The sequence below is a fragment of the Gopherus evgoodei genome, chromosome 5, assembly GCF_007399415.2.
Source record: "Gopherus evgoodei ecotype Sinaloan lineage chromosome 5, rGopEvg1_v1.p, whole genome shotgun sequence".
Lineage (NCBI taxonomy): Eukaryota > Metazoa > Chordata > Testudines > Testudinidae > Gopherus > Gopherus evgoodei.
The window spans coordinates 113,360,499-113,388,130 of NC_044326.1; the positions used below are offsets into that span (position 1 = coordinate 113,360,499).

Genomic DNA, 27,632 nt, shown 5'->3' on the forward strand with positions numbered 1-27,632 from the left:
GAGTTGCAGCGCTGGTGATGCCCTGCAGATGTGTACACCTCTTAAGTTGCAGAGCTGTAACCCCCTCACCAGCGCTGCAACTTTGTGATGTAGACAAGCCCTCAGAGCCTTGTGCTGCTTTATTTACTCTCCTCCCACCCCCGATCTCTCTGCAGGGCTGAGGGCCGCTGCTGCTCCTGCTGCGTGAAGGGGACAGCGAACGGAGGCAGGACTCAGCGGAAGGCTGTGGGTCTGAGAAGAGGGAACCCCCTAGGCTGGGGACGTCACGCTCCAGCTGGGGGGCGGAGTCGGGGACTCCCCCAGGCGTCTGGGCCGAATCGCGGCGCACAGAGCTCGGCCCCCAGCCAATCCCAGGAGGCGAGGCGGGCGGGGCCGGGCGCTGGCTGGCTGTAGCAGCGCCTCGGGGATGTAGCGGCTGCCGCGCTGCTAGGGCCGGATGGCCTGTGCGGGGCTGGCGGGCTGGTCCTGGCCGCTGCAGGACCTGGGCTGTTGCGCGCTGCTGGCGACCGCCGGGCTCTTGCTGGGGCTCTGCTGGCTGCTGAGCCGCCCGCCCCGGGGGCTCCCGCCCGGCCCCAGCCCCTGGCCGCTGGTGGGCAACCTCGGCTTCGCGCTGCTGCCCGGCCCGCTGCGGAGGCGTTGGCTCCTGGGCGGGCAGGGGGGCTCCCGGCCGCTCTCCCCGCACCTGCTCCTGACCCGCCTGGCCAAGGTCTACGGCAGCGTCTTCAGCCTCTTCGTGGGCAGCCGCCCTATGATCGTGCTCAGCGACTTCGAGGCGGTGCGGGAGGCGCTGGTCAGCCAGGCCGAGGTGTTCAGCGACCGGCCCAGCGTCCCCATCGTGGCCATGCTCACCAAGAAGAAGGGTGAGCGCCGGGGCTGGGGGAGCAGCCGAGTGAGCCCCCGGCCGGGCTCGGGGCACTGTCCTGGCGCCGGCCGGCCGGGGCTGCAGATCCAGGGGTGGCTCCCCCGCATTGCACGGGGGTCCCTACAGGAGGGAAATGTGGCCAGGTGGCTCCCTTTGAGCCGGTGCAGCATCCTCTCCAGGCAGGTTTTCCCAACCGGCCTTGTGGGAGAGGGTGCCAGGTAAGGGGCAAACCTCACCTCTCCAAACAGGGAAGCCCCTTACCCTGGCAATGGAGCCTTAAGGGGTGGCCTGCTGGTTTCCTTATACTCACAACAAAAACGGCTTGAGATACAGCAGGGCTGGGAAGAGATTGGCTTTTATTTCCTGGCCCGTTTATTGACATGGGTCAGATTATTAAAGGTCCTATGGTGGCCGGGGTCAATATCCACTGACTGGTGGCTGTTGTTCCCCCCCTCCCCCCATGTACGCAGGTACAAAGGAGCATGAGACAAAATGTGTCAGGGTGTATCCTGAAGAATTGGCTTGCTTACCTTTCCCAGAAGTCTTAGGTCCTGTGTGCAGGGTGGAAGGATGGTGTAGCAAAGGCCTCATCTACACTCAAAAGTTGAGTCAACCCAGCTACGTCACTCAGGGGTGTGAAAAATCCACCTCCCTGAGTGATGTAGTTAAGTTGGAATAGCCCTTGGGGAAGAATTCTTCTTTCGACCTACCTACTGCCTGTTGGGGAGGTGGATTAACTAAGCTGACTGGAGAACCCCCTCATCACTGTAGTGAGTGTCTACAATGAGCTCTATAGCAATGCTGGTGTTTCAAGTGCAGACAAACCCTAAGTCACTGGAGTGGGTCTCAGTATATCTGGGTTCAGTTATCAGATCTGCCACAGACTTCCTGCAAGGCTTGGGCAAGACTCTCTCCCTCTTTATTCCCCATCTGTAAAATTGGGAGAACGGTATTCCTGTATGTAACGGGGAGCTATTACAGTAAATTCATTACCGTTTTGCAAGATATTTGGATATGATGGTCATGGGTCAGGACCTATGTAGATAAAAGTTGGATAGGAATTGGCTATACATTAGAAAATTAGGTTGGTTTAACTACCTTAGTTGAGTGAAAAATCCACACCTCTGGGCACCCTAGTTAAACCAACCTAAATACCCATGTAGACAGCGCTAGGTCAACAGAAGAATTCTTCTGTTGATGTAGCTACCGCCTCTCAGGGAGGTGAATTACCTACTCCATAAGGAAGCTCTACTGTGGCACGGCTGCAACTGTGCAGCTGTGCCTCTCTAACATTTAAACTGTAGACAAGCCCTTAGTGGGGATGAATAAGAAGAACAGGGATTGTTTTGTATTATTAGTCTAGTGTCCAGGACTTAATATATTTAGTCCTAGATCAGTACCAAAATATCACTATAATTCTGAGGGGCCAATGTCATCTAGTGTGTCCTATGTTCATCATGCTGGTATTTGAGTGTACAATAAATAAGTGGTTTTCTGACACCGGGTCTGTCTCCTTCTGTAAGTAGGTGTTAGAATTCTTAGGTTTTGGCACATCTTACTTTTGGGAATTCTAGCTTATACAGGGGGTGTTTTGTATTTTGTCCTAAACGTGGTATGTTCTGCCATCCAAACCAGCCATGTCTGAGGGCTGGCTTCTGACTGCTCTTCCCGCTTTTTTGTGAATTTCAGCCATTAATGTTTTCATTTTTTCTAATAAGTATAATAGATTTAGTGGCTCTTGGTCTCTCAGGTAGTCCAGACCTGGCCCACTGAGGGCTTTAAATGTCAAGGCCAGAAGTTTGAATTTGATCTGTATCTCACAGGGAGTCAGTGAAATATGCAGAGTCCCAAGGTGACATGGCTGTGTGGGCTGGAAAGCAGGTTGCTGCATTCTTAACTAGCTGTTGCTTTTATCACACTTTAAGTTCTGATGCCTTGCGAACCAGGGCTGAAAAATTCACTGGACTCCTAGTAACCAGATGTGAAAGGTTGGGGCAAGGATGCTACCACTTAAGGCCTGTGGTAGCATCTTTTCTCCTCTCTGGACCTCCTGGTTGCTATGTATACTTGAGGGAAAACTATCAACTGGAAAATCTTGGCTGCTGTTTAGGATGGAGAGTGTTTTTCACTCTCCCAGCCTCTGGCCTGGTCTACACTATGCGTTTAAACCGATTTCAGCAGCGTTAAACCGATTTAACGCTGTACCCGTCCACACTACGAGGCCCTTTATATCGATATAAAGGGCTCTTTAAATCGGTTTCTGTACTCCTTCCCAACCAGAGGAGTAGCGCTAAAATTGGTATTACCATATCGGATTAGGGTTAGTGTGGCCACAAATCGACAGTATTGGCCTCCGGGCGGTATCCCACAGTGCACCACTGTGACCGCTCTGGACAGCAATCTGAACTTGGATGCAGTGGCCAGGTAAACAGGAAAAGCCCCGCGAAATTTTGATTTTCATTTCCTGTTTGCCCAGCGTGGAGCTCTGATCAGCACGGGTGGTGATGGAGTCCCAAATCCAAAAAGAGCTCCAGACTGGACCATACAGGAGATACTGGATCTGATCGCTGTATGGGGAAACAAATCTGTTCTATCAGAGCTCCGTTACAGAAGACGAAATGCCAAAGCATTTGAAAAAAAAATCTACAGGCTACACAGTGCTGCGTGACAAGCGTAACGGGAAGCAAGAGACTCAAATGGATGCTCATGGAGGGAAGGAGGGGGTACTGAGGACTCCAGCTATCTTACAGTCCCCAGCAGTCTCCGAAAAGTATTTGCATTCTTGGCTGAGCTCTCAATGCCTGTAGGTTCAAACACATTGTCCGGCGTGGTTCAGGGAATAGATCGTCAATTTACTCCCCTCCCCAAGTGAAAGAAAAGGGAAAGAAAGCGTTTCTTGACTTCTTTCAGTGTCACCCTATGTCTACTGAATGCTGCTGGTAGATGCGATGCTGCAGCAGTGAAGAGCAGTATCCGCTCCTCTCCCCTCCCTGGTGGCAGACGTTACAATAAGACTGATATCCGTCGTCACCATCAGCCTGTGAGTGCTCCTGGCTTGCCTCGGATGAGGTCGGCCGGTGGCGCCTGGGTGAAAATAGAAATGATTCCTGGTCATTCCCAGTAGATGGGACAGAACGGCTGGTAACCGTCCTCATCATAGTAACTGGGGGCTGAGCTCCATCAGCCCCCTCCCTTTCCTGTGTAAAGAAAAGATTCTGTACTGCCTGGACTATCACAGCAACGGGATGCTGGGCTCCTCTCCTCCGCACCGCTTAATGTCCTGCCTGGACTGTCATAGCACCGGGAGGCTTCCTCCTCCTCATTTTATCTCACTAGCAAGTCACTATTTCTTATTCCTGCATTTTTTATAACTTCATGACACAAATGGGGGGGGACACTGCCACGGTAGCCCAAGAAGGTTGGGGGAGAAGGGAAACAACGAGTGAGGTTGTAGCAGGGGCATCCCCCGTGAATGGCATGTAGCTCATCGTTTCTGCGGGATCTGACATGGAGCAGCTGTGCTCTCTGATACACTGGTTCTCTAGTACACTTGCCCCATATTCTAGGCAGGACTGACTCTATTTTTAGAAACCATAAAGGAGGGATTGACTCAGGGAGTCATTCCCAGTTTTGCTTTTGCGCCCCCAGCTGATTTCAGCCAGGGGCACCCATGATCGCAGCAGACAGTACAGAAAGACAGATAACCGTCATCTCATTGCCAATTTACACTGGCAGCAGACGGTACAGAACAACTGGTAACCGTCTCTGCTATCATGCAAAAGCAAATGAATGCTGCTCTGTAGCGCTGGAGTATCGCCTCTGTCAGCGGCATCCAGTACACATACGGTGACTGTTTTAAAAGAAAAAAAAGCTGAACTGGCTCCATGGTTTCCTTGCTATGGCATCTGCCAGGGCAATCCGTGGAAAAAGGGCGTGAAATGATTGTCTGCCGTTGCTTTCCTGGAGGAAGGAATGACTGACGACATTTACCCAGAACCACCCGTGACAATGATTTTTGCCCCATCAGCCACTGTGCTCTCAACCCAGAATTCTAAGGGGCGGGGGAGATTGCGGGAGCTATGGGATAGCTACGGAATAGCTACCCACAGTGCAACACTCCGGAAATCGTCGCTAGCCTCGGACCATGGACGCACACCACCGAATTAGTGTGCTTAGTGTGGCCGCGTGCACTCGACTTTATACAATCTGTTTTATAAAACCGGTTTATGTAAAATCGGAATAATCCCGTAGTGTAGACGTATCCTCTGTTTGTTGAGTCCTCTCATGAATAACTTCAGTACCTGCCTCTGCTGCTCTGTGTAGCCTTCTTGAGCAGCAGCAGATTGAAAGTGGCGTGATCTTTGACCATTTAACTGCAACCCACCAAGTTCCGAGTAGCAGCTATGAAACTGACTGATCCTGTTAGCCCACATGTACACTATGCTCACATTTTTCTTCTAGCTGTCCACCAGTAAACTGCTACAGCTCAGCTCTACCTGTAGCAGCAATGTGGGGCATTAATGTGGTCTGCCAGCTTCTGGCAACCTCTGTTTTAACCACCACATCACCCAGAGCTGCTCTGAGCAGTGTTAGACAAGGTGGTGATAAAAGCACCAGCAGCAAGTCCATTCTAGCATTCGCACCATTGCTGTGGCCACTGAAGCTGCACCAGTGGCTGTGCAATGATGAGAAAGTTGATGAGAAATGCGAATGGAAACAAGGCCTACAGGTAGAGCTGTTGTGTTTTTGTTGTCAGTAAGGTGAGATGAGGTCTGAGTTGTGTCCTCTGCAGTTTTTCTGCTACAAAACCAAGGCTGGGCCATAGCTCATTAATGGTACCATACACACAAATTGAATAGGATAACTGGTGTATTTTGGAAAGTCTGGGAAGGTAGCCCATAGTAAATACTTCTACAGGGCACAGAGTACCCTGAGGACATACACAGATAGGGGCATCAGCACCACATGCAAAAGTGCATCCTGGGATATTTTTTGTACTCTGTGGTAAGAATGAGTCATGCCATGCCAGTCAATATAGTGCAAAATAAGCATGTGCTTGGTGGTTATGGTAAGACGACAACTGTTTGCTTATCAGGGTGGTACAGAGTGGGCCAGCACTATAACCAGTGCATGCAAGCATTTTAAATAGAATATCAACAACAATTTAAATTCCAGAGGTGGAGAGGGGAGTTGTAGTACAGGGAATGTCTGAATTTCACTCTGCAGCTGCTTTGAAAGCTCTGTGTAGCAGCAAAGAAATTGAAGTCTGCAGGCTCTAGCAGGTAAGGTGACACTGGCTTATCTGTGGTTCATGTTTGGAAAGGTATCTCAGCAATACACTGTGCTCTGTTATGGGATAGCTGCCCAGAGCATCCCCAAGTGTGTTGAATTTTTGAAAATGAAATCTTAAATTCTACAGAAACTGATGGTGTAGGTCCCCTTATTTGGAAGCCCAGCACTTGGTTCTAACTATGGCAAATAGTGGACTATTGGATTTTAATGATCATTCTGGTCACTGTAAAGTACTTGCCCTTATTTTCCTTGAGAAAGAGTGGAGCTAGAAATCAGTGTTTTATGCTCTCTGAAAGTTCTGCATTCCACACTTTCTGTAGCATAGGCACAGTGTTCATCTCTATTTCCAGCAGATTATGAGATATTGGCTAAAATTGTTTGTGTAACCCACTAGTCAGTGTGTGTTGTGTTCCCCTGATTCACAGAGGATGTTAACAGCTCCTAGCTAGAGTGTTTGGCTCTTTGGCTCAAGCTGTAGATACTTACGCTTTTAAGACTGGAGGTGATTTAGTTCAATCCCTGCTGTCAGCCAAGGTGATAGCTGTCACATCAGCATGTGTGGGTGTAAGTAAGTTGATTGTTGGAATTGGTAATGTGATTTAAGATCTGTTGTTTCACAACATTGTCAGAGCTTGGAATCAGGACATACAGGTGTGTGGTATGATTGGTTTTTTTTAAAAACAAACAAACAAAAAACTTTTCCACATATTGGCTCAGGATCAGTGATAAAATACTGATCGTTGGTTTTTAATGTTGCATTGTTAAGAAAACTACTACTCTCCAAATGAGAATACACTATTCAGAACAGTTTTCAGAGTGGTAGTCGTGTTACTTTGTATCAGCAAAAAGAACAAGGAGTACTTGTGCACCTTCGAGGCTAACAAATTTATTTGGGGATAAGTTTTCGTGGGCTAAAACCCACTTCATTGGATGCATGCAGACTCCAACGAGAAACTGCAGAACTGGAATTAATTTACAAACTGGACACCATTAAATTAGGCTTAAATAAAGACTGGGAATGGATGGGTCATTACACAAAGTAAAAACTATTTCCCCATGTTAATTTTTCCCCTACTGTTACTCACACCTTCTTGTCAACTGATTATCCTTACAAAAGTGTTTTTCTCCTGCTGATAATAGCCCACCTTAATTGATTAGTCTCATTAGATTTGGTATGGCAACACCTATTCTTTTCATGTTCTCGGTGTGTATATATATCTTCCTACTGTATTTTCCACTGCATAAATCTGATGAAGTGGGTTTTAGCCCACAAAAGCTTATGCCCAAATAAATTTTAGTCTTAAGGTGCCACAAGTACTCCTCTATTTTTTTTTTTTTTCTGTTCAGAATGGTGTATTTGACTATCTTTTCCTTCTGGGCTCTGTAGCCTCCCATTGTAAAGAAATGCTTAGTTGTTTTCTCTTCAGTGCAATCCATTCTTCTTCCTCTCATTCACTTAAGTTATCCAGAAAGGGATATAGTCACATGCAATTCTTTGTAGGGTACATGCTTTCAGCAGAGCAAACAAAACCGAAACTAAAATTGCTAAAAAGTAAACCAACTTAGTAATTCCAGTAGCTCCAAATAACCTTTTTTTTTCTCGTTGGGCACCAGTGATCCCTGTACTACTTTATCCTTTTCAACATATTATCATCACTGACCCCCCACTCTCCATGCTTCTCCTCTAATCCAATCCACATGTTTAAAAAAGAGCCTACATTTTCAGTTGAATGCAACAACTGTATTTTTCCTATTTACATTGCCATAATGAGTTAATTTTTATTTTACAAACAAATACATGATGCAAATTGCCTGGAAAGTGCATTACAAAAAACAGTACATATATCATGTTTACATTTCCCCATAGACAAATACCACCAAAAAGTAACATTTCTCCTACTTTTTCATGTACTGATATAATTGATCTTAGATAAAGTTAATTAACTTGTTTATGGTTTCAGGAGTAAGTTTATCATCTAGTCTAAAAAATTCTTGTAGTGACAGATCCAAAAATGGAGTTGTATTAAACCCAGAAGCCATGTTGACATAATTTAAAATACATAGATTTGTGTTTTATGGGAGGTCAGCAAACTTTGTGCCAGTATTGGCAATATTAAGTATGGTCTTCCATGTTGTAGTAGTTGTTGGAAGACATATTGGATAACTCAGAAATATATAGTGGCTGAACGGTTGGGTGGTAGAGTTTCTGTCAAAAGTGGTATGCCTTGTCTATAGATATGGAGGTTTCTTGGTTTGGTTTTTTTTGGCAAAAAACCCCAAAACTCTCACTGATATAACTCCAACAGTGGTAGCAATGGTGTGAGCTCTAGCATTATAAACCTAGAAGTCTAATAAGACCATCTAATTCAGGGATTTTGAGCAATCAGTTTTTGAATTGCTCCTCTCCAGCTCCACTCTGGCACCAATAGTGACTGCTCCAGCTCCGTTCCAACTCTGCACCGTGCGCCAACTCAAATTAATTTTTAACTAAAGAAAAAAGTGCATACTGTAATTTTGAAAACATTTTTATTCAGACTTTTAAAACAATTTAAATGTCATCAATGATACAAACTAAAATCATTCATAATTCATTCTGTAAAAAATTATTGCAGCAATCAAGTCGTCTTTCATAGCCTGTCACAAATCATTTAAAATTAACTTTAAAGCCGAAAATGGTCGCGCTACACTAGCTTGAGTTGTTGTCACGCTTAAAGCAATTCTACAGGCATCCTGAATGTGGTGTGGGTAGCTGTGAATGGCCTCAAAAACAGACTTAACTTTTAGCCTACCAATAGATTTCATTGCCTCACAATCTTCCTGAAATTTTCTCTCAAATAATGCTTCATTGCATTTTATGAATTGCAGAAACTCACCGGCATCTTTCTTGCTTATTCAATTTCTTTTCGAAGTCGTCATCTTCTGAAGAATTGATGCTTGAATTATCTCCATTTTCCCGTGATGGTTGAAGATGTCTCAAGGATGGATGCTTGAACAAGTTCAGAGTGGAGATGGAAGTTTGAGAACAGCCTGCTATTTCTGAAGGATGCGAACTTTCCGAAACTGCAAATTCAATTGTTGATTACTCCTTTTGTTGTGTTTCATTTTCTTCAACCTGTTTTGCCGAGTTCAAATGTAGCAATAGATTGTGTTGTTCAAGTTGTCGAGCAATATCAAGGAGCCCTTCTTTTGCCCTTGGTATTTCCCTTGAGGTAAGAAGAATCTGATACTGTGGGTCAACATAAACTCTAGCAAGGAAATGAATATTGTCAAAAAGCTTCTCTTCATGTTTCTGCATGGAGGATAGAATTCCTTCTGCAATTTGTCCACCATTTTCTTGCAAGAATTTTGACAGCTTTCGCCATTCCTTCATTAAAACTCTTGGGGTTACATCGACAGCTTGAAGATTCACGGTTGTTTGGTTTGGCTTTGCCAAGAGGTCTCGCAGGTTCTTCGCTTCGTCCCATTCGGCTTTTGTTAATTTGAGTTCTCTTGTTCCAGCAGCAGCTGCTTGTTCACAGTAAGATTGAAAAATGAGAAGTCAATCAATCATTGCAAATGTTGAACCCCAGCGAGTCACAGTATCCAATGATTGTTACCCCATGTAGACCAAGCAGAACATTTGAATACTTGGGGTTTGTAGTTTGACAACGACTTGCCAAATTTTAGCCAGGAATTTCTTCGCATGTTCTTTGTTCAGGCCATCCCAGATTGCCAACTGAAGAGTATGAATACCACACCTCATCAGTTGGACTTTTGAGCCGTCCTCATGAAGCCATGTTGGAAGTATGAGGCTAGGGTCATTAACCCATTGCGCAGCAGCATCCATGTTGAATTCGATTTCATCCATTCCTTTAGTTCCTTCATCAGGCAAAATAGCTTCAGTTCTGTCCACATCCCTGTTCTCAGAAATGGTTTCATTGTCCTCCCTGAAATTTTTGACAGCACACATCATGTTTGCTGCATTATCAACACAGATGCTCAGCACTGGCATTTCACTGATCCCAAATTTTTCTAAAATAGCTTTTACTTGACTTTTCATGTACGAAGAATTGTGACACCCTTCAGTGTTGATTATGTCCAAGGTTTTACCACAGCTTTATCTTTTCCTTCTTCATAGTACTGAGCATTGATAGCAAGGAAATTTCTGTTTCCACGGGTTGCCGCATCCATTTTCAGGTAGCACAGTTTTTGCTCCAAAGCTTTCTTGAGCTCTTGGTGACCAGACTCAGCTGTGCTGACAACTAAATGACGAACCTCATCGTGCCCTGTCGAAACTCCAAGGTGCCGACCCATTTCACCTGCAATTTTTTGGAATCCTTTGTTCTTTAGCCTAAAGGAAATGGTTTCCTTGAGTTCAACAGCACTCACTACCATCAGCCCTTCATGGAAAGTATTGGCATCCATAATGACTGTAACCTTTGAGGACTTCAAATACGAGTCAAGTTTTGTTTGCTCAATTTTGGGTTTCTTTTCAGATGAAGCTCTGCAAAAAATCTTTTCTCTAGGACTTTTCAAAGAGCCAGATAAATTGCAAGTTAGTTTTTCTTATGAAAATTTGCAGTAAAAATATTCAAAATATTTTCCAAGTTTTTAATTAATATCTCAAAAATGCTTTAATATAGATATATCAATGAAATTTTGTATGTGCCATAGTGTTTAGTATGTTCCACAACACTAATTGTTGGGAAATAACGAGGCTATGTGTTACAAGGTTGAAAATAAGCTTTCCCGTTAAAGTTTATTTCCAATGTTCTATCATACAACATCATTCAAATAAAATTATTTAAACTACAGGCGTCATGAACTGGGGGGACTGGGCCAATTTTATTTAATATTTTTTTAAAATCTTTGACTATTTAACAGATACGACCCTGGAATATGATTTAATGCTAAAACATGCATTAAAATGGTACTCTTAATTTATTTTGTATAATTAACTGTTTCTGAGAAAACTGTTTAAAAATTTTAATCTTCTTAGATGCTTATAATGATACAAATAATTTTACTTATTTTTCAACTTTGGAACCATACATGTTAAGCATAATAATAAATAATAACCAAAATGTATTAACTTATTATGAAACATCATATTACCGCTCGTAGCCAGAGGCAGTCAACGACAAGCCTTTTTTTGAAATATGAAATAAAAATGACCAACTGCCAGTTTGGGATGCGTATGGTTTAAATAGTTTTGGATAACGTAATATGGTAGCACATACTAACGCTAAGATACAGACATGATTTCATTACTGTATATTAGTGTTTTTTGAGATATTGATCAAAAATTCATTTTTCATCATCTTCTTGAAGGGACTGTTGCTCCTTTAGGAAGAATTTTAGGACACGTGTTCACAAAAATGCTTTTTCTTAAAATGACCTAAGGATTCACCCTCAAAGTTGTGTTGGACATTTTCCAATCACTCTGGATATATCACAAACATCACTCCTAATTTATGCAAAAATGTTTACTCTGTGTGTGTGTGTGTGTGTGTGTGTGTGTATAAATAAATAAAATGCCTGCTGCACGTGACTTTTTCAGTAAATTTAAAATTACAAACAATGCTACCAAAAGACAGTTGAACAGATGACATATAAAATAAGTCTGCCAGAGTGATACGGGAGCATGTACAAATGAACAAATGTAACAGGAGCCCGTGTGAGAAATAAGCTTAAGTGGTTAATATCTCTTGCAATATCTTAATACATCAATAAACAAAAACTTTTTTTTGCAATATATCTGTTTGTGCTATCATAAATGTTACATCTTGCGTCACACTTTTCCGTAATCGCAGCACTCAGCGTATCTCATTGATCAACCCTTACAAAAGAAGTATCAACACATACTTATCTATCTATGCAAGTACATATTCGTCTAACCTTGGCACAAGGGTGGGAGCAGTCCGCAGTGTTGCCAGATGTCTGATAATTAATCTGATTCTTTAATAAAACACATTTCCAAAAAATTTTATAATTTTGTATCTGTACATTAAATCTTGATTTCGGCCAAAGTGAGAAGAGCTGTGACATATTATGTAAAGTGGTAAAGTAGATGTTAATATCAATTGTTATACAATCTGAAACTTTTTGGCACCTTTAGGACTTTTTTTGCTAAATATCATTCATTTTGGATTGAAAATGGGGTGGGTGGGGAGCCTGGAGCAGTCAAGATTTTCTGTGCTCCAGCTCTGTTCCAGCTCCAGGCAAAAACCTGCAGCTCCACTGCTCCGGGCTCTGCTACAAAGCCCTGGTCTAATTCTCGTTGCTTGATGCACTTTTATGGCTTATTCAAATTCTTCCTTGTATATACCCATTCCTGGGTACACTTGGCTCTCAGCTCATGTACAGAGCAAAGTGCTGCTTTCCCTAGCTTTTTTTTTTTTCCCCAATGATCTTCTGTTAATAAAAAAAAGTGCCCGATTACTCCTCTTTATTTTTAGCTGGCATTCAGCCAGTGGATTCAAGTTTTTTTTTCTGATCTCCGTTGTTCTAATCTAATGCTTTCTCCTTTTTAATATATTTCTCCATCTCTGTTAGTTTCTGCCTATAGTAAGCTAGTTGTCAGTGTTGCTAAATGAGCTGGGATTTCCAGGATTTTGATGATCTCATATGACAGTCTTCTCTGTGGAACCATGTCTGAAAAGATTTTTACAGTAAAACCTCCGAGTTATGAACACTTTGGGGATGGAGGTTGTTCATAACTCTGAACAAAATGTTATGGTGTTTTTCAAAAGTTTACAACTGAACATTGACTTCATACAGCTTTGAAACTTCGCTGTGTAGAAGAAAAATGCTGCTTTCATTTCATTTTTTTTTTTAGTAGCTTACGTGTAACACAGTACGTTTCTGTTTATGCTGCTGATTGCATACTTCCAGTTCCAAATGAGATGTATGGTTGACTGGTCAGTTCCTAACTCTGAGGTTCTACTGTAATATGAAATTGGGACAGTCTTGGTTCGCCAGCTCAGCTTTTAATGCATAAATTGAAGGGAGTTTGCTCCCTTAAAAGATAATGAGACTGTCTTCTCCTCTGGATGGGATTCATGTCCTGAAACTACTCTTCCCCCTTCTGGAGGCAGGAAAAGGTAGTGCTGAATTGTGGTTTGGTTTTGTTGTAGTACTTGCTTTAGGCCAAGATAGAAGTGTTCTGTTTCACTGGAATGATTAATATGTTCTTGGACAATTTCAGTATCAGATATGCCTTAACTTTTCACTTGTCCCAGTTGATGTTACTGCTGCTACACAGAAACACTGCCGTGGGGTCGGTAATCTGACAAGCTGAGAACCAACAAAAACAAAAAAGTGTTCTATACAGAAAATGTATTGCTGAGAAGCTGTCCTTCAAAGCATATTTATAGGGAGACAAAATGAGGTTCATTTGAATAGCTGTTCACTCAGTTGGTAAAGTACAGTGACCTTCTTAATCAAGGACTGATCATAATACTCTGCTTAATTTGTTCAAGACCTTTGGAACTAAACAATGTATTCAGATTTTTCAGCCTAATACAATCTCTCACTTTAATAGATAATTCAGTCAGAAAAATCTAATCATGAAGACCACATACCAATCTTTATTTTGCCCTTCCATATCTCTTAGATTGTCCTGACCCTGAATAGTTTACATTCTCTTTGGCATATACTACCCTTTGTACATTATTATACCCACTCATTTAAATAACTTTGGATTTATTTTAGTGTTAATTCATTTTCATGTTTTGACTATTAGGTCCTTTTATCAAAATGTGGATGCCTATCCAGTATCAAGAACACACATCTTTCTGTTACCAATTTCTATTGGTCAGTGAGTTTCTCTCTTGTTCTGTATCTGACCATATGTTAGATTTGGCATTAAGCTCTTACCAAACTGCCTTTCACAAATCAATGAATTTTTAAAAAAGATCTTTGAAACTTAACATTAATGGTGAGACATGTGGTTGACATGTAGCTTTTGTGAAACAAGCTGCTTTTTCTTAAAAAACATAATGTGAGTTCACCATAAGTAGCACTAAAATATTGGTTCTTGCTCTGATGGCTTAAAATACTTTTCCAAGTTAACCAAATAAACTTAACCTGATCAGAGAAAGTCACTGTAGCTAGCTGTTTTTTGTTTATATAGTTATTACTGTAAATGTGTACATTGTCTATTGTCAAACACAACAAGATGCATCTATCTGCATGTAAATTAATATTTATAGTTGACTCCAAAGAAGCCCATGAACAAAAAAAGTATATAAAATTGACTCGGGGGTATTCTTCATAATAAGAAACACCCATGGAGAACATGTCTAAAGTTTTGAAAACTCCCCACTAATGCAAATCCAAGGGCATTTTTACCCAGAAGTTTTAAATATATAGTCACCTTCCCAGTCTGTCTGTAGCTTTTATATCCTGTTGCCTAATTGTTTCATAAAAATGTAGGCGTCAACTTGAATTTTCTCTTTCATGGGAGTTGCATGCACACAGACAGTACTGGGAGGTGTGTACCATGGAGAGAGTCGTCTTGTAATGTCACACTGCAGAACAAACTGTGTTTGAATATTTGGTTATCTCCATCTTGCTCATGGCATTTGTGTAGGAGGTCTCCCCTCCCCCCTTTTTTTGAATGAGGGGTGGGGGGGTCATTTGTTTAAAGGGTTACTGCTACCGTATGTCCAAAATTTGACATTGCTGTGAAATGCTTACAAGACGGTAAGCAATAATGGTTCTATACTGCCATCCAACTGAGGATCTCAAAACATATTTCAAACACTAAGCCTGTTGAGGTAGCCATTTTACAGATTGGAAAACTGAGGTACAGAGTTGCCCAAGGCCATGTAAGAAGTCTTAGAGCTGGAACAGAGTCATCTTTCTCTGGCTCCTAGTTCTGTGCCTTGATCACATGACTCTCCTTCCTTTTTGGAAAGTTCCTGATCTGGTTGTGAGTGTTGGGGGTTTTTTTGGGGGGGAAGGGGAGGAATTTAAATTAAATTCTCACCTTGAGAATATAGTTGCTCAATTTGGGATTCACCCCTTCTTCTCCTCCCTCCTCCCCCAGGTGTTGTTTTTGCACCATATGGCCCGGTATGGAGACAACAGAGGAAGTTTTCTCACTCAACTCTTCGTCATTTTGGATTAGGAAAGCATAGCCTGGAACCGAAAATCATTGAAGAACTGAAGTATGTGAAAGAAGAAATGCTAAGATATGGAAAAGATCCATTTAACCCCTTTCCTATTATCAGCAACTCTGTGTCCAATGTTATCTGTTCTATGGCCTTCGGCAGGCGCTTTGACTATGAAGACATTGAGTTTAAGACCATGCTAAGTCTCATGTCACGTGCACTAGAGATAAGTGTGAACAGCCATGTACTTCTGGTCAACATTTGTCCTTGGCTGTATTATCTTCCCTTTGGCCCTTTCAGAGAACTGAGACAAATTGAGTTTGATGTCACAGTTTTTCTAAAGAAAATAATTGCACAGCACAGGGACACTCTAGATAGAGAAAATCCCAGGGACTTCATCGATATGTATCTCCTCCAAGTGGAAGAAGAGAGAGAGAGCAACAGTGAGAGCAGCTTTAACGAAGACTACTTGTTTTTTATCATTGGTGACCTCTTCATCGCAGGCACTGACACCACTACCAACACACTGCTCTGGTGTCTGCTCTATATGTCTCTCCACTCAGAAGTACAAGGTAAATGAGACTTTTCTAACCGTATTTATTGTACGCTGGACTACAAGACTGTGTTGTTGTTTTTATAGAGTGCTGTATTTTATCAGGAAGGCAAGTAACCCAAAATTGTGTTAATCTGAAATTAAAGTTTTATAAATAGGTAGAACTAACTTAAAGGGCTAAGCACCTCAATATTCTAGTTTTATCAAATACAAGCGCCCTCCCCCCAAAATAACCAAACCAACCATGAGTACCCCAAATGGCATTAACGTTGCCCACGCAATCCCTGCCATACTGTGCATTTGCCACCTAAATTTTCTAGATATGCATCTAAGGCAAGTATTGCAGCTAGTTGACATGTCAAACTTGGATACATCGATGTTTTGGCCAGGAACCCCCCCTCTAGGTTTCATAGCCTGAGCTCCAGCCCGAGCTGCTGTCTGCTAGACAAGGAAGGTTTCAAGTACGAGGCACTGTGACGTGGCTATAGTACTGCCTACAACACTTCTGTCAGTGCCTCCTAATCTAGAGTAATCTCTTCAAAAAGGTCAAGGTAATAGTTTAGTCTCCAAACTCAATCATAAATCTTTTTCAGGCAAAGATTGTACAATAGGACAGCAGTTCAGCATTCTGGAGATAAATGAGTTCACTCAGTGCTAATTTTAAAGCACCATTTTGTTGCCTGTTGTTAGATTGGAACAGCCAAACTCTGTCACCTAGGGACAAACTCTTTTCTAGGGTGACCATACTTCTTAAAGTAAAAACAGGATGGCCCAGGGCTCGCCCAAGCCATTGTGTTACCTATGTTGACCTTAATTGTCCTCCAGCGGCTGTCTCACAATGCCTAATACTGACTGCTCTGGTCGCAACTCTGAACTCCACTGCCAAGGGCTCACAGGGACTGGAAATTGCCCTTTTAAAGCCCTACAGAATGTTTAAATGCCTTTTCCTGATTGTCCAGCTTGGAAGTTGGTGAGCATATCTAGCAGTTCTCCATTGTGTGCAACTCCCTAGCTGACCATGCCAGCTGCATGCTCTAGAGATGCTCTGTCCTGGAGTAAACATGAGATATTGGATCTCTTGGGCCTGTGGGGAGAAAAGACTGTGCAGGCACAGCTACAGACCAGCTGTAGAAATGTGAACATCTGCAAGCAGGTTGCTCAGGGAATGCAAGAGAAAGGGTACAACAGAGATCAGCAGCAGTGCCTCATGAAAGCGCCTCTCTTTCACCAATAGAAATCTGTCCAATAAAAGATATTTCCTCACCCAACTTTGTCTCTCTCATAGGAGTTGGAGTATCTTTACCACTTTGGCTAACAGAGCAATAATATGAATGAAAAACATTTTAAAATCCACTTCATGGGTTGGGGTTTAGAAGGTGTTTGTGAGTTTTGTGTCTTTAGCCTCTTTCTCCACTTACACATGCTAGTAATTTTTCTCCTTTTTGCTGTTGATTTGAACCATTTTTGTCACTTGTCTTTGAACCCCATCTCTTTCTGCTGTTTTCAGATGAGGTGACCAGAACTGAGTGTAGTATTCCAGGGGAGTGTGAAACATTGATTATATAACAGCACTATTTCCTTACCAGTGTGATCTCCCATCCCATACTTTATGCATCATAATATTTTTCTCTGCTTTCACTTGGCCAGACTGGGAGTCTTGCTGTGCCACCTCTTTTTCCTGGCCATGAGGCTTCTTCAGCTCTTGTGAGGAAGTGGCCTGGTCAGGCAGTTCACAGAACTAGCACTTGTTGGCGGCAAACTCTTCTGTCAAGGAGGAAGCTGGGCTAGAAGGGAGGCAAGGTGAGAAGAAAGAGTTGGTCTTGCTATTTGCTGGAAGAAGAAGCTCCACTTTTAGCCCTTGTGGGATCTAAAGAGGGAGAGACGGGGAGGAGGGAGACAGAGGCTTGGTCTACACTACGCGTTTAAACCGATTTTAGCAGCGTTAAACCGATTTAACAACGCACCCGTCCACACTACGAGGCCCTTTATATCAATATAAAAGGCTCTTTACATCGGTTTCTGTACTCCTCCCCGACGAGAGGAGTAGCAATAAAATCGGTATTACCATATCGGATTAGGGTTAGTGTGGCCGCAAATCGATGGTATTGGCCTCCGGGCGGTATCCCACAGTGCACCACTGTGACCGCTCTGGACAGCAATCTGAACTCGGATGCACTGGCCAGGTATACAGGAAAAGCCCTGCGAACTCTTGAATTTCATTTCCTGTTTGGCCAGCGTGGAGCTCTGATCAGCACAGGTGACCACACAGAGCTCATCAGCACAGGTAGCAATGCAGTCCCCTCAGAATCGAAAAAGAGCTCCAGAATGGACCACACGGGAGGTACTGGATCTGATCGCTATATGGGGAGAGGATTCAGTGCTAGCAGAACTCTGTTCCAAAAGACGAAATGAAAAAATATTTGAAAAAATTTCCAAGGCTATGGTGGAAAAAGGCCACACCAGGGACTCAGTGCAGTGCAGAGTGAAAGTTAAGGAGCTCAGACAAGCCTTCCAGAAAACCAAAGCAGCAAACGGAAGGTCCGGGTCAGGGCCGAAAACATGCCACTTCTACGCTGAGCTGCATGCAATTTTAGGGGGCTGCGCCACCACTACACCCTCCCGTCTGTGGATTCCGAGGTGGGGGTTGTAATCTCACCCATGGCTGAGGATTCTGCAGAGGGGGAAGATGAGGAGGAGGAGGAGGAGGAGGAGGAGGAGGAGGAGGACCTTGCAGCAAGCACACGGCACTCCGCTAGTCCCAACAGCTAGGAGCTTTTTGTGACCCAGACGGAGTTACCCTCCCAGCCCTCCCAAGCCACTAGCCCAGACAGTGAAGCCATGGAAGCAACCTCTGGTGAGTGTACCTTTGTAAATATAAAACATGGTTTAAAAGCAAGCGTTTTTTAATGATTGATTTGCCATGAGGGCTTGGGATGCATTCGCGGCGAGTAAAGTTACTGGAAAAGTTTAACATGTCTGGGGATGGAGCGGAAATTCTCCAGGGACATCTCCATGAAGCGCTCCTGGAGGTACTCCAAAAGCCTTTGCGGAAGATTTCTGGGCAAGGCAGCCTTGTTCCATCCACCATGGTAGGACACTTTACCACGCCATGCATGTAGCAAGTAATCGGGTATCATTGTATGACAAAGCATAGCTGCGTATGGTCCCGGTGATTGCTGGCATTCAAGAAACATCCATTCTTTATCTCGTTCTGTTATCCTCAGCAGAATGATATCATTCATGGTAACCTGGTTGAAATTAAAGAATTTAATTAAGGGGACAGAGATGGCCATTTTCCTACTGGGCTGTTGCTTAAAATAAATCCTTCCTTGCACGTAGCCAAGCCGGGAGAGGGGAGGAAGGATAGCGCTGAGCTTTTTTGCGTTTGGCTAGCAGGAATCTTCCCAGCTACCAGCCACACGGTGGGGGGGGAAAGGGGGGTGATTAGCAGTGATCTTCCATGATACCAGCCATGCGGTGGGGGGAGGGGTAAAGCAATCATCCTAGAGAATTGGATGGGGGGTGTTGGCTTCTGCTGCTGCGTGTTAACAGGAAAGAAGCATCAGAGGGCATTGTGTATATGAAGACTGGAGAAGCCGAAAGACAATGCTTACCATGGCCGCATGCAAGCTGAATTCTGATGCCTGGACCTGCATCTGAGAGATCTGTAACACCAGAGCCGCAGGCACTCAATATTAAGATGCAAAATGCGACCTTGTAGTGAAATCACATGTGCTATGTAAGGTGAATAGTGTTGTTCACTGTGAAAGAGTACAACCATTGTTCTGTAAAATGTATCTTTTTAAATACTTATCTCCCTTTTTTCCCCTCCCTTACGCAGCTGCACATTTTTCAAGCCTCCCTACTCCATCCCAAAGGCTATCTCAGATAAGGCGGAGGAAAAAGAAGACGCGAGACGAAATGTTCTTGGAAATCATAGAAGTAACCCGCAATGAAAGAGCTCATCTGAATGAGTGGAAGGACATGGTAGCAAAGTACAGGAAAGATGCCAGTGACCGTGAGGATAGGAGGGATGAGCGTGAGGATAGGAGGGATGCTCGAGATGAGAGGTGGCGGCAGGAAGATCAGAGGTGTAGAAAGGAAGATCAGCGGTGGTGGGATGCAACGCTGGAGCTGCTGCGTGATCAAACTGACATCCTCCATCTGGTGGATCTTCAGGAAGAGCAGCGGGGTCACTGCTGCTGAAGCCCCTGTGTAACAACCTCCACCACTCACCATGTTCCATATCTTCCTCACCCAGATCTGTAAGAACGCGTGGGGGAAGGCTTCGTGCACCCGCCCACTCCACACCCGTGGACAGTCCAACCAAAAGGCTGTCATTACATTGAAATGTGTTCAATGGCCTTTTCCTTCCCTCCTATCCTCCTCCGAAACCACACCCAGGATACCTTGTCAGTTCTCTGCCAATTTTTATAATGACTTTTTAATAATGAATACATGATTTTTAAACGATAGTGACTTTATTTCCTTAAGCAAGCTGTAATTGAAGGGGGAGGGTGGGTTGCTTACAGAGAAAGAGTCAATAAAGGAGGGGAGGCTCATGAAGGGGAAACAAACACAGCCGTCACACTGTACCCTGGCCCGTGATGAAACTCTTTTTCAAAGCTTCTCTGATGCGCACCTCTTCATGGTGTGCTCTTCTAATCGCCCTGGTGTCTGGCTGCGCGTAATCAGTGGCCAGGTGATTTGCCTCAGCCTCCCACCCTGCCATAAAGGTCTCCCCCTTACTCTCACAGAGATTGTGGAGCACACAGCAAGCAGCAATAACAAAGAGGACATTGGTTTGGCTGAGGTCTGAGCGAGTCAGTAATGTGCGCCAGTGCGCCTTTAAATGGCCAAATGCACATTCTACCACCATCCTGCACTTGCTCAGCCTGTAGTTGAACAGCTCCTGACCACTGTCCAGGCTGCCTGTGTATGGCTTCATGAGCCATGGCATCAAGGGGTAGGCTGGGTCACTGAGGGTAACTATAGGCATTTCAGCATCCCCAACTGTTACTTTCTGGTCTGGGAAGTAATTCCCTTGCTGCAGCAGTTTAAACAGAGCAGCGCTTCTGAAGACGCGAGCGTCATGAACCCTTCCTAGCCATCCAACGTGGATGTTGGGGAAACGTCCCTTGTGATCCACCAGTGCTTGCAGCACCATTGAAAAGTAACCCTTGCGGTATACGTACTGGGTGCCCTGGTGCTCCGGTGCCAAGATAGGAATATGGCTTCCATCTATTGCCCCCCCACAGTTAAGGAATCCCATTGCAGCAAAGCCATTCACTATGACCTGGATGTTTCCCAGAGTCACAACCTTTCGTAGCAGCAGCTTAGTGATTGCTTTGGCTACTTGCATCACAGCAGCCCCCACAGTAGATTTTCCCACTCCAAATTGATTCCAGACTGACCGGTAGCTGTCTGGCATTGCAAGCTTCCAGAGGGCTATTGCCACTCGCTTCTCCACTGTGAGGGCTGCTCTCATCTTGGTATTATGGCATTTCAGGGCAGGAAAAAAGCAAGTCACAAAGTTCCAAGAAAGTGCCCTTACCCATGCGAAAGTTTCGCAGCCACTGGGGATCATCCCACACCCACAAAACTATGCGGTCCCACCAGTCTGTGCTTGTTTCCCGGGCCCAAAATCGGCATTCAATGGCTAGAACCTGCCCCATTACCAGCAGGATCTCCAAAGCGCAGGGGCCCGCGGTTTGAGATAATTCTGTGTCCATGTCCTCATCACTCTCGTCGCCGTGGTGCCGTAGCCGCCACTGCCTCCTCGCCTGGCTTTGCAGGTCCCGGTTCAGCATAGACTGCACAAGAATGCCCGAGGTGTTTACAACGTCCATGATTGCGGTATTGATCTGAGCAGGGTCCATGCTTGCTGTGCTATGGTGTTTGCACAGTTCACCCAGGAAAAAAGGCTCGAAATGGTTGTCTGCTGCTTTCACGAAGGGAGAGGTGAGGCTGTACCCAGAACCACCCGTGACAATGATTTTTGCCCCATCAGGCACTGGGCTCTCAACCCAGAATTTCAAGGGGCGGGGGAGACTGCGGGGACTACGGGATAGCTATCCACAGTGCAACGCTCCAGAAATTGACACTAGCCTCAGACCATGGATGCACACCATCAAATTGATGTGCTTAGTGTGGCTGCGTGCACTCGACTTTATACAATCTGTTTTACAAAACTGGTTTATGTAAAATCGGAATAATCCCGTAGTGTAGACGTACCCAGAGACAGGAAAGAGACATGCATGATCAAAACTAACTGGGCTCCAGTCCTATTTCAATTCCACAGATAAGTATATTTGTCCAGGATCTGAGGGACTTTTAATTACTGCTTTTTTTCCCCCTAAGCAAAGATAATGTAGCAGTCTAGACATGCTATTAACTAAAAAATCAAGAAATCTTGCACCTTGCAGTCAGCCATGGAAACAGCAAAGCATCTAGGTAGTTTTATTACAGTCCCACAAATCTCTTCAGGATCCCACAGACTTCATCCTGGGGATACAACACTTTGGTGACCTAGTGTGTGTGTGTAGACAAGTGAACAACCCTGAGATGGCTCATCCTCAAAATTAAAATTATTTTCTGCCCCTTGAAAAATGTTTTCCATTGAACCACTCTGGACATGCCAGGCACTAGTTCAAAGATCAGAATCTATCGATATGAAAAGCAACCCTGGTATTTTAAACAGGCAAATGGGTAATCCACTGTCATCGCTATAAAGAAGTTAGTTTACTTTGTGTTCCTCATTTGAGCAGAAATTAATTTAGCATATCCATAGATGGCAACATATGTCTGTTTAGCAAGTGATGATTGCTGAATCCGTTTCCTTGCCTTTGTGGTAATACCAAGAACTTTTTCTTATGCTGACTGAGCAGATAATTAACCTTCAATTGCTGTTGAGGATGTGGCAGGTCTAAAGCTGAAAGGTAGAACTGGCAAACAGAAGAACCACTACAGACACAGGGTTTCCAGGGAAGTTGTGGATAACTAATATTAGCTATTACTTAAACAAACAAACAACTCAGTTTGGATATTTTTCCCCTCTGGCCTGCCCTTCATCTTTTGCTTGTCTATTTAGATTGAGAGTTCTTTGGGGCAGGGTCTCCATCTTCATAGCTGAGTGGAAAGCACTTAGTGAATGCTGCTGTAATGAACTTAATACTATATGGTGAGCCCTCAATGCAATGATAAATAGGTTGAAAGAAGGAGATTGCACCTTCCTCCATTACTTTGGGCCTAATATACATGACAGGGTAGGATAGAATAGAGGGTCGGCTTTCATTTATCCTTTGGTAGCTTGGGTGAGATGGGGCAAGGAGGAAAGAGAGAGTGTGTAGAAACTCTTTCCAACAGTGTGGCTGATGAGATTTTTGTGTACTGGTAATGGGTGTTCTGTTTTGTTAAACCATTACCCCACCACTCTGAGGAAGGCTGTGCAATCCCTGAGCCAAGTAGAGTGCTAGAGAGGCCAGGACTGAGAATCACAGGCCCAAAGGGAGAGACTTTAGTTCAAGTTAATATTTGGATTTAATGAAGTAGAACTCCAGTCCATTACTACAGAGGTCTGCTGTGTATCTGAGAGGGCTACTGCCTCTACTCAGGTACTCATATACTGGAGCTGGAACCCCAACAGCCATGGCTGCCCCTCCATATGCCAGTAAAGGAAGGTAATCATCTTGCAGCTAAGGAAGGTGTCTGTGCCTGGTCATCCCTCCTTGATAGGAGGGTTGGGGAAGAAGGGGAGTTTCAGAATCCCACTTTTGGTACAAGTTGTCATGGGGCATGCCTACCGTAGAGCACCCTGCTGAGCTAGTGTGGCTCTGCAGGCACTCCCTGCCTTGGTTTCATCTCTCTGAGGGCCATTTAAGATCTCACGCAGCCCACACGGTATAAGACACAATCCCCCTCCTGGGGTTGTAGTTTAGTTCCAGGTTATTTTGGATTTTAAAAGGGCTCTTTCCCTAGTCTCAAGGGTTGCAGAACCCTCCTCCTCGGGGCCTGTGGTTCTCAGTCCTGGAAGCTCCTTTCCTTTGGGAGAGGTTCTCTCTCTGTGAGCATCTACCTGTAACTGAGCTCTGAGGATCTTTTATTGGCCCAGGTGTTCATTAGCCAGATGGGCTCTAATTTAGCTCCTTGTGGGTAGCCTGGGCACAGACTCTCTTTAAAGGACCAGCAAACTCTAAACTGTCATTAGAAAATGCCTATGCACTTGGCTGCCTAGAAGTGAAAGTCCCTAGCCATCCTATTATCAGTACTCGTAGTTTTCCTCAACTGTATCGTGATTGAGAGTAATGTAAATCTGAAAGTGTGTCAGTGCCTTTGCTCCTAGTTTTCATGTTTCTTTTTACTCCTCCCTTCTTTTGCATAGAAAAGGTTCATACAGAAATTGAAGTGGTCATTGGGCGTGACAGAGCTCCTTCTCTCACTGACAAGGCTCATATGCCCTTCACAGAGGCGACCATCATGGAGGTCCAGAGAATGACTGTGGTTGTTCCTCTTTCTGTTCCTCGAATGACCTCAGCAACTGCTGGTAAGTGTTTGTTTGTAGGTTTGTTTGGTTTTGGGGGTTTGTGGTTTTTTTTTTTTTACATTTTGTAGCTGAAATGTCTGATGGGACAGGTGTTGAGAACTTTGACGATTGCAGTTATGCAGGTACAGATGTAACTTCAGTGTGTAAAATGCCATCTCTTTAGACAGAAGGGCTAGGAATGTTTATCCAATCATCCAAAGTGGTTAACTGAAGATGCCCAAGTATTTCATAATTAGAGTCCTATCTGTTGATGAACAGGAATTGTGTGAGCCTTTGTTGATAGACTCAGCCTTTGGGAACAGTAAAGAGAATCTGAGCTTTCATTTTACAAAAACAAAAAAGTCTCTAGCCCTTTTCCTGGCACAAAGAGCCTTGAAAATATTAACATGATGTAAACAGATTGCTAAGCTGGAAAGGAATGTGCTGCTGATTTTTATTTCTACAGAAAACAATCTCACCCTCTCCCAAAGTCCTGTTGCTGATCCCTATTGCCAGGGGTGTGATAGCGGTAGACAGGAATTGATTAACTTGGGTGGATGGTAGCAAAAAAACATCTTGCAAGCCACCCAAAAGCATATCCTTCTTTAAATTTTTCAACACCTGCTACAGTGATGCTAGCTGCTTCAAGGAGAATTCCCTCCTTTCATCCCCCCACAGTGCCTCAAGGTGGTCATGGAGAGATGAACTAGTTCCCTTTACCACATTCTTCTCATAGACTCTACAACAGTGTATGTGGAGGAGGAGAGCTGGTGCCAAGCCACTGCTGCTTTGAGTGGGATTCCTGTACCTGCTACAGGCAGACCCTCTCCTTGCCAATGTTTGCCTTCCTCTCAGGTCTTAGGAGCTGACACTGGGTGCTCTGGCCTGGAGCTCTGACACCTCCAGCACAAATCCAACTGACCACTGAGCTGGACATCAGAGGGAACATCATCCCCACTCAGTCAAATAGCTTACAGACAGACTGCAGGACATATTGCTGGTTGCAATCAGAGTTTGTGGGATGGCCTGCCAGCTCTGATAAACAGCTGCCTGCTAGAGGAGCCTCAGTGAATTACTAGGAACTAGAAAGGGGAAACATGATAGACCAAGACTTACTAGACTGGAGATTGGGAAGGATTATGGGTGTGAGGATGGGGAAGGGAAAATGGAATTAATGGACCTGGGGGAGAGGACAAGGTTTTGGAATGGATTGATGTTTGTGGGCAGGGGAATATTGTTGAATACATTTTGAGGAAGCCCTGTGTTCAAAAGGCTGGCAGTATAGGCCTGGTCCTGTCTGTGTTCCTGTGAAACTTTTTGGGTCAGTTTAATGGTTGCAACAGTAAAAGATCTGAAATGTCTCTGCCATTCTAGATAATGGTAAATGATCTTAGTAAACTAAAGGGATTCGCACACATCATGCAGTGTTTGCTTTGCAGTGCATCACCAGTGAATTCTAGTTTTATCAGCATTAGCTAGTTGTGGGAGGATCATCCCAATGTAAGGGGTTCCTTTAGTGGGACAACGTCTAATGGTCAATCTTACTGTCTTCTGCTGCTGGCATATTGAGTGAGACTTTCTGGAAACATAACATGGCTGAGACTTTCCCACACCCTGTTGATCCCTGACTGTTAGCATAATTTAGTATACTTCTGGCTGCTCTAAGTTGTGCTGAGAGACTAAGCTGGCACACAGCCAGCCCAGAATCAGGGGAGCACGAGGACCACCTTTGCACCCAGACTTCCATCCTCTGTCCTGAGATGTGGTGGGTGTTCATTGTCCATAGCTGAGGATCTGAGCTATTGTTTAATTACTATAGTCCTCCTTCTGTTAAGCGCAAAATCTCTCATGTTTGCTCTTAACATCTGTCAAATCTCCTGTCTCTGGTTTTTGTTTTGAAGTGCTACGGGGATATACTATTCCTAAAGGCAGTGTGATTGTGCCCAACTTATGGTCAGTGCACAGAGATCCAAATATATGGGAGAGACCAGATGACTTCCAACCAACAAGATTTCTGGATGAAAATGGCCAGCTAATCAAAAGAGAAATGTTCATTCCTTTCGGAATTGGTAAAATATCTAGATACAGCTGGAATGGGCTTTTTTGTTTAAAGTTTGGGGTGAGAGTTGCACTTCCAAAAAGCCTTTGGCATTTGCCATTTTCTTATTTTGTCATAGAAAATAATATTCATTGTTGAAAATAGAATAAAAGTTGAAATGTATATGGTGCACATTGATTACTTAAACTTTTTATGGGTTTTTTTAAACCTCTTGGGAGTGTCCTGCAAAATACAGTAATTTAGTTCCTACCAAACCCAGCTGCAAGTTTAAATAAGTGCAACCTTCTCCCAGTAGCGTCCCCAAGATGGGTTAGGTGATACTATAGAAGTGGTTTTACTGCCATAAAGTGTTAAAACTGTATGTGCTTCTAATGTTAAATAATAAAACCAAGTGAAATCCAAAACAGGACGCTGAATCCCAACTTTAGAAAGTTCAATTCTCTGCTTGGAACAAGGTTGTAGGGAAATTGTAGGGCTGTATTTGAATGAGTCAACAGTATAAGAATCAGTAATATTTAACTTTCTAACCTCTCTTTAGGTAAACGTGTGTGCATGGGAGAGCAGCTGGCAAAAATGGAGCTGTTCTTGATGTTTGTAAATCTCATGCAAAATTTCACCTTTTTGTATCCTGAGAATGCTACAAAACCAGCCATGGAAGGAAGATTTGGTCTAACTTTAGCTCCATTTCCATTCAATATAATTGCTTTGAAGAGATGAAGAAACTTGAAAAAAGACTAAATGAAGAGATACTGCACTTAGCAAATTCAGCTTTATATTTTTATCATTCTAAGGTATGAAAACATATGAACTAGTAACTCCAGGTTAGCTGCTGAGTTCCAAAAGTGACTGGATGAGAGCATGTTAGCCAGTCTGATGTTCTTCGCCTTTTTATTTCTTTTTTAAGATGCAGTTACCCAATCTGTTACCATTAATTTTGGGACAAAGGACCAAAATAACACATGACGCTTTACAAGTATCAAGTGTCATTTTGGTCAATATGTTGTCAAAGTGCTTTGTGTATACACTTGCCAAACAAAAGGAAGGATGTGATCAACTAATACTAGAGGAAGCATTAAATGACTTAAGGGATTTGTATGTTTGTATGAAGAAACATGGTGACTAAATGCTATGTTGCTGAAGAGTGTTAGAAATGACAAGAACAGTGATACTAAGGCTCGCAAGTGGCTCTTTAATGTTTCTCCTGTGGCTCTTTGCAGCACTAGATATTAAAACACATCTGTGATTTAATT

General features: G+C 43.7%; 1 protein-coding gene across 1 annotated transcript; it reads left to right on the forward strand.

Moving 5' to 3' along the window:
- The first annotated feature begins 436 nt into the window (after window positions 1–436).
- Window positions 437–27,632, forward strand: LOC115652897 (cytochrome P450 2U1). The gene is made up of 5 exons (XM_030565521.1): window positions 437–860; window positions 15,186–15,821; window positions 24,183–24,344; window positions 26,225–26,392; window positions 26,921–27,632. The coding sequence occupies exons 1-5, from the start codon at window positions 437–439 to the stop codon at window positions 27,097–27,099; spliced, it is 1,569 nt and encodes a 522-aa protein (XP_030421381.1). The 3' UTR covers window positions 27,100–27,632.

Excerpts from the sequence above, each read along its gene's own strand:
- LOC115652897 (XM_030565521.1), top strand. The coding sequence starts at position 437 with ATGGCCTGTGCGGGGCTGGCGGGCTGGTCCTGGCCGCTGCAGGACCTG. Across the intron at positions 861-15,185 it reads CATGCTCACCAAGAAGAAGG|GTGTTGTTTTTGCACCATAT; the intron begins GTGAGCGCCGGG and ends CTCCTCCCCCAG. Across the intron at positions 24,345-26,224 it reads AATGACCTCAGCAACTGCTG|TGCTACGGGGATATACTATT; the intron begins GTAAGTGTTTGT and ends TTTGTTTTGAAG.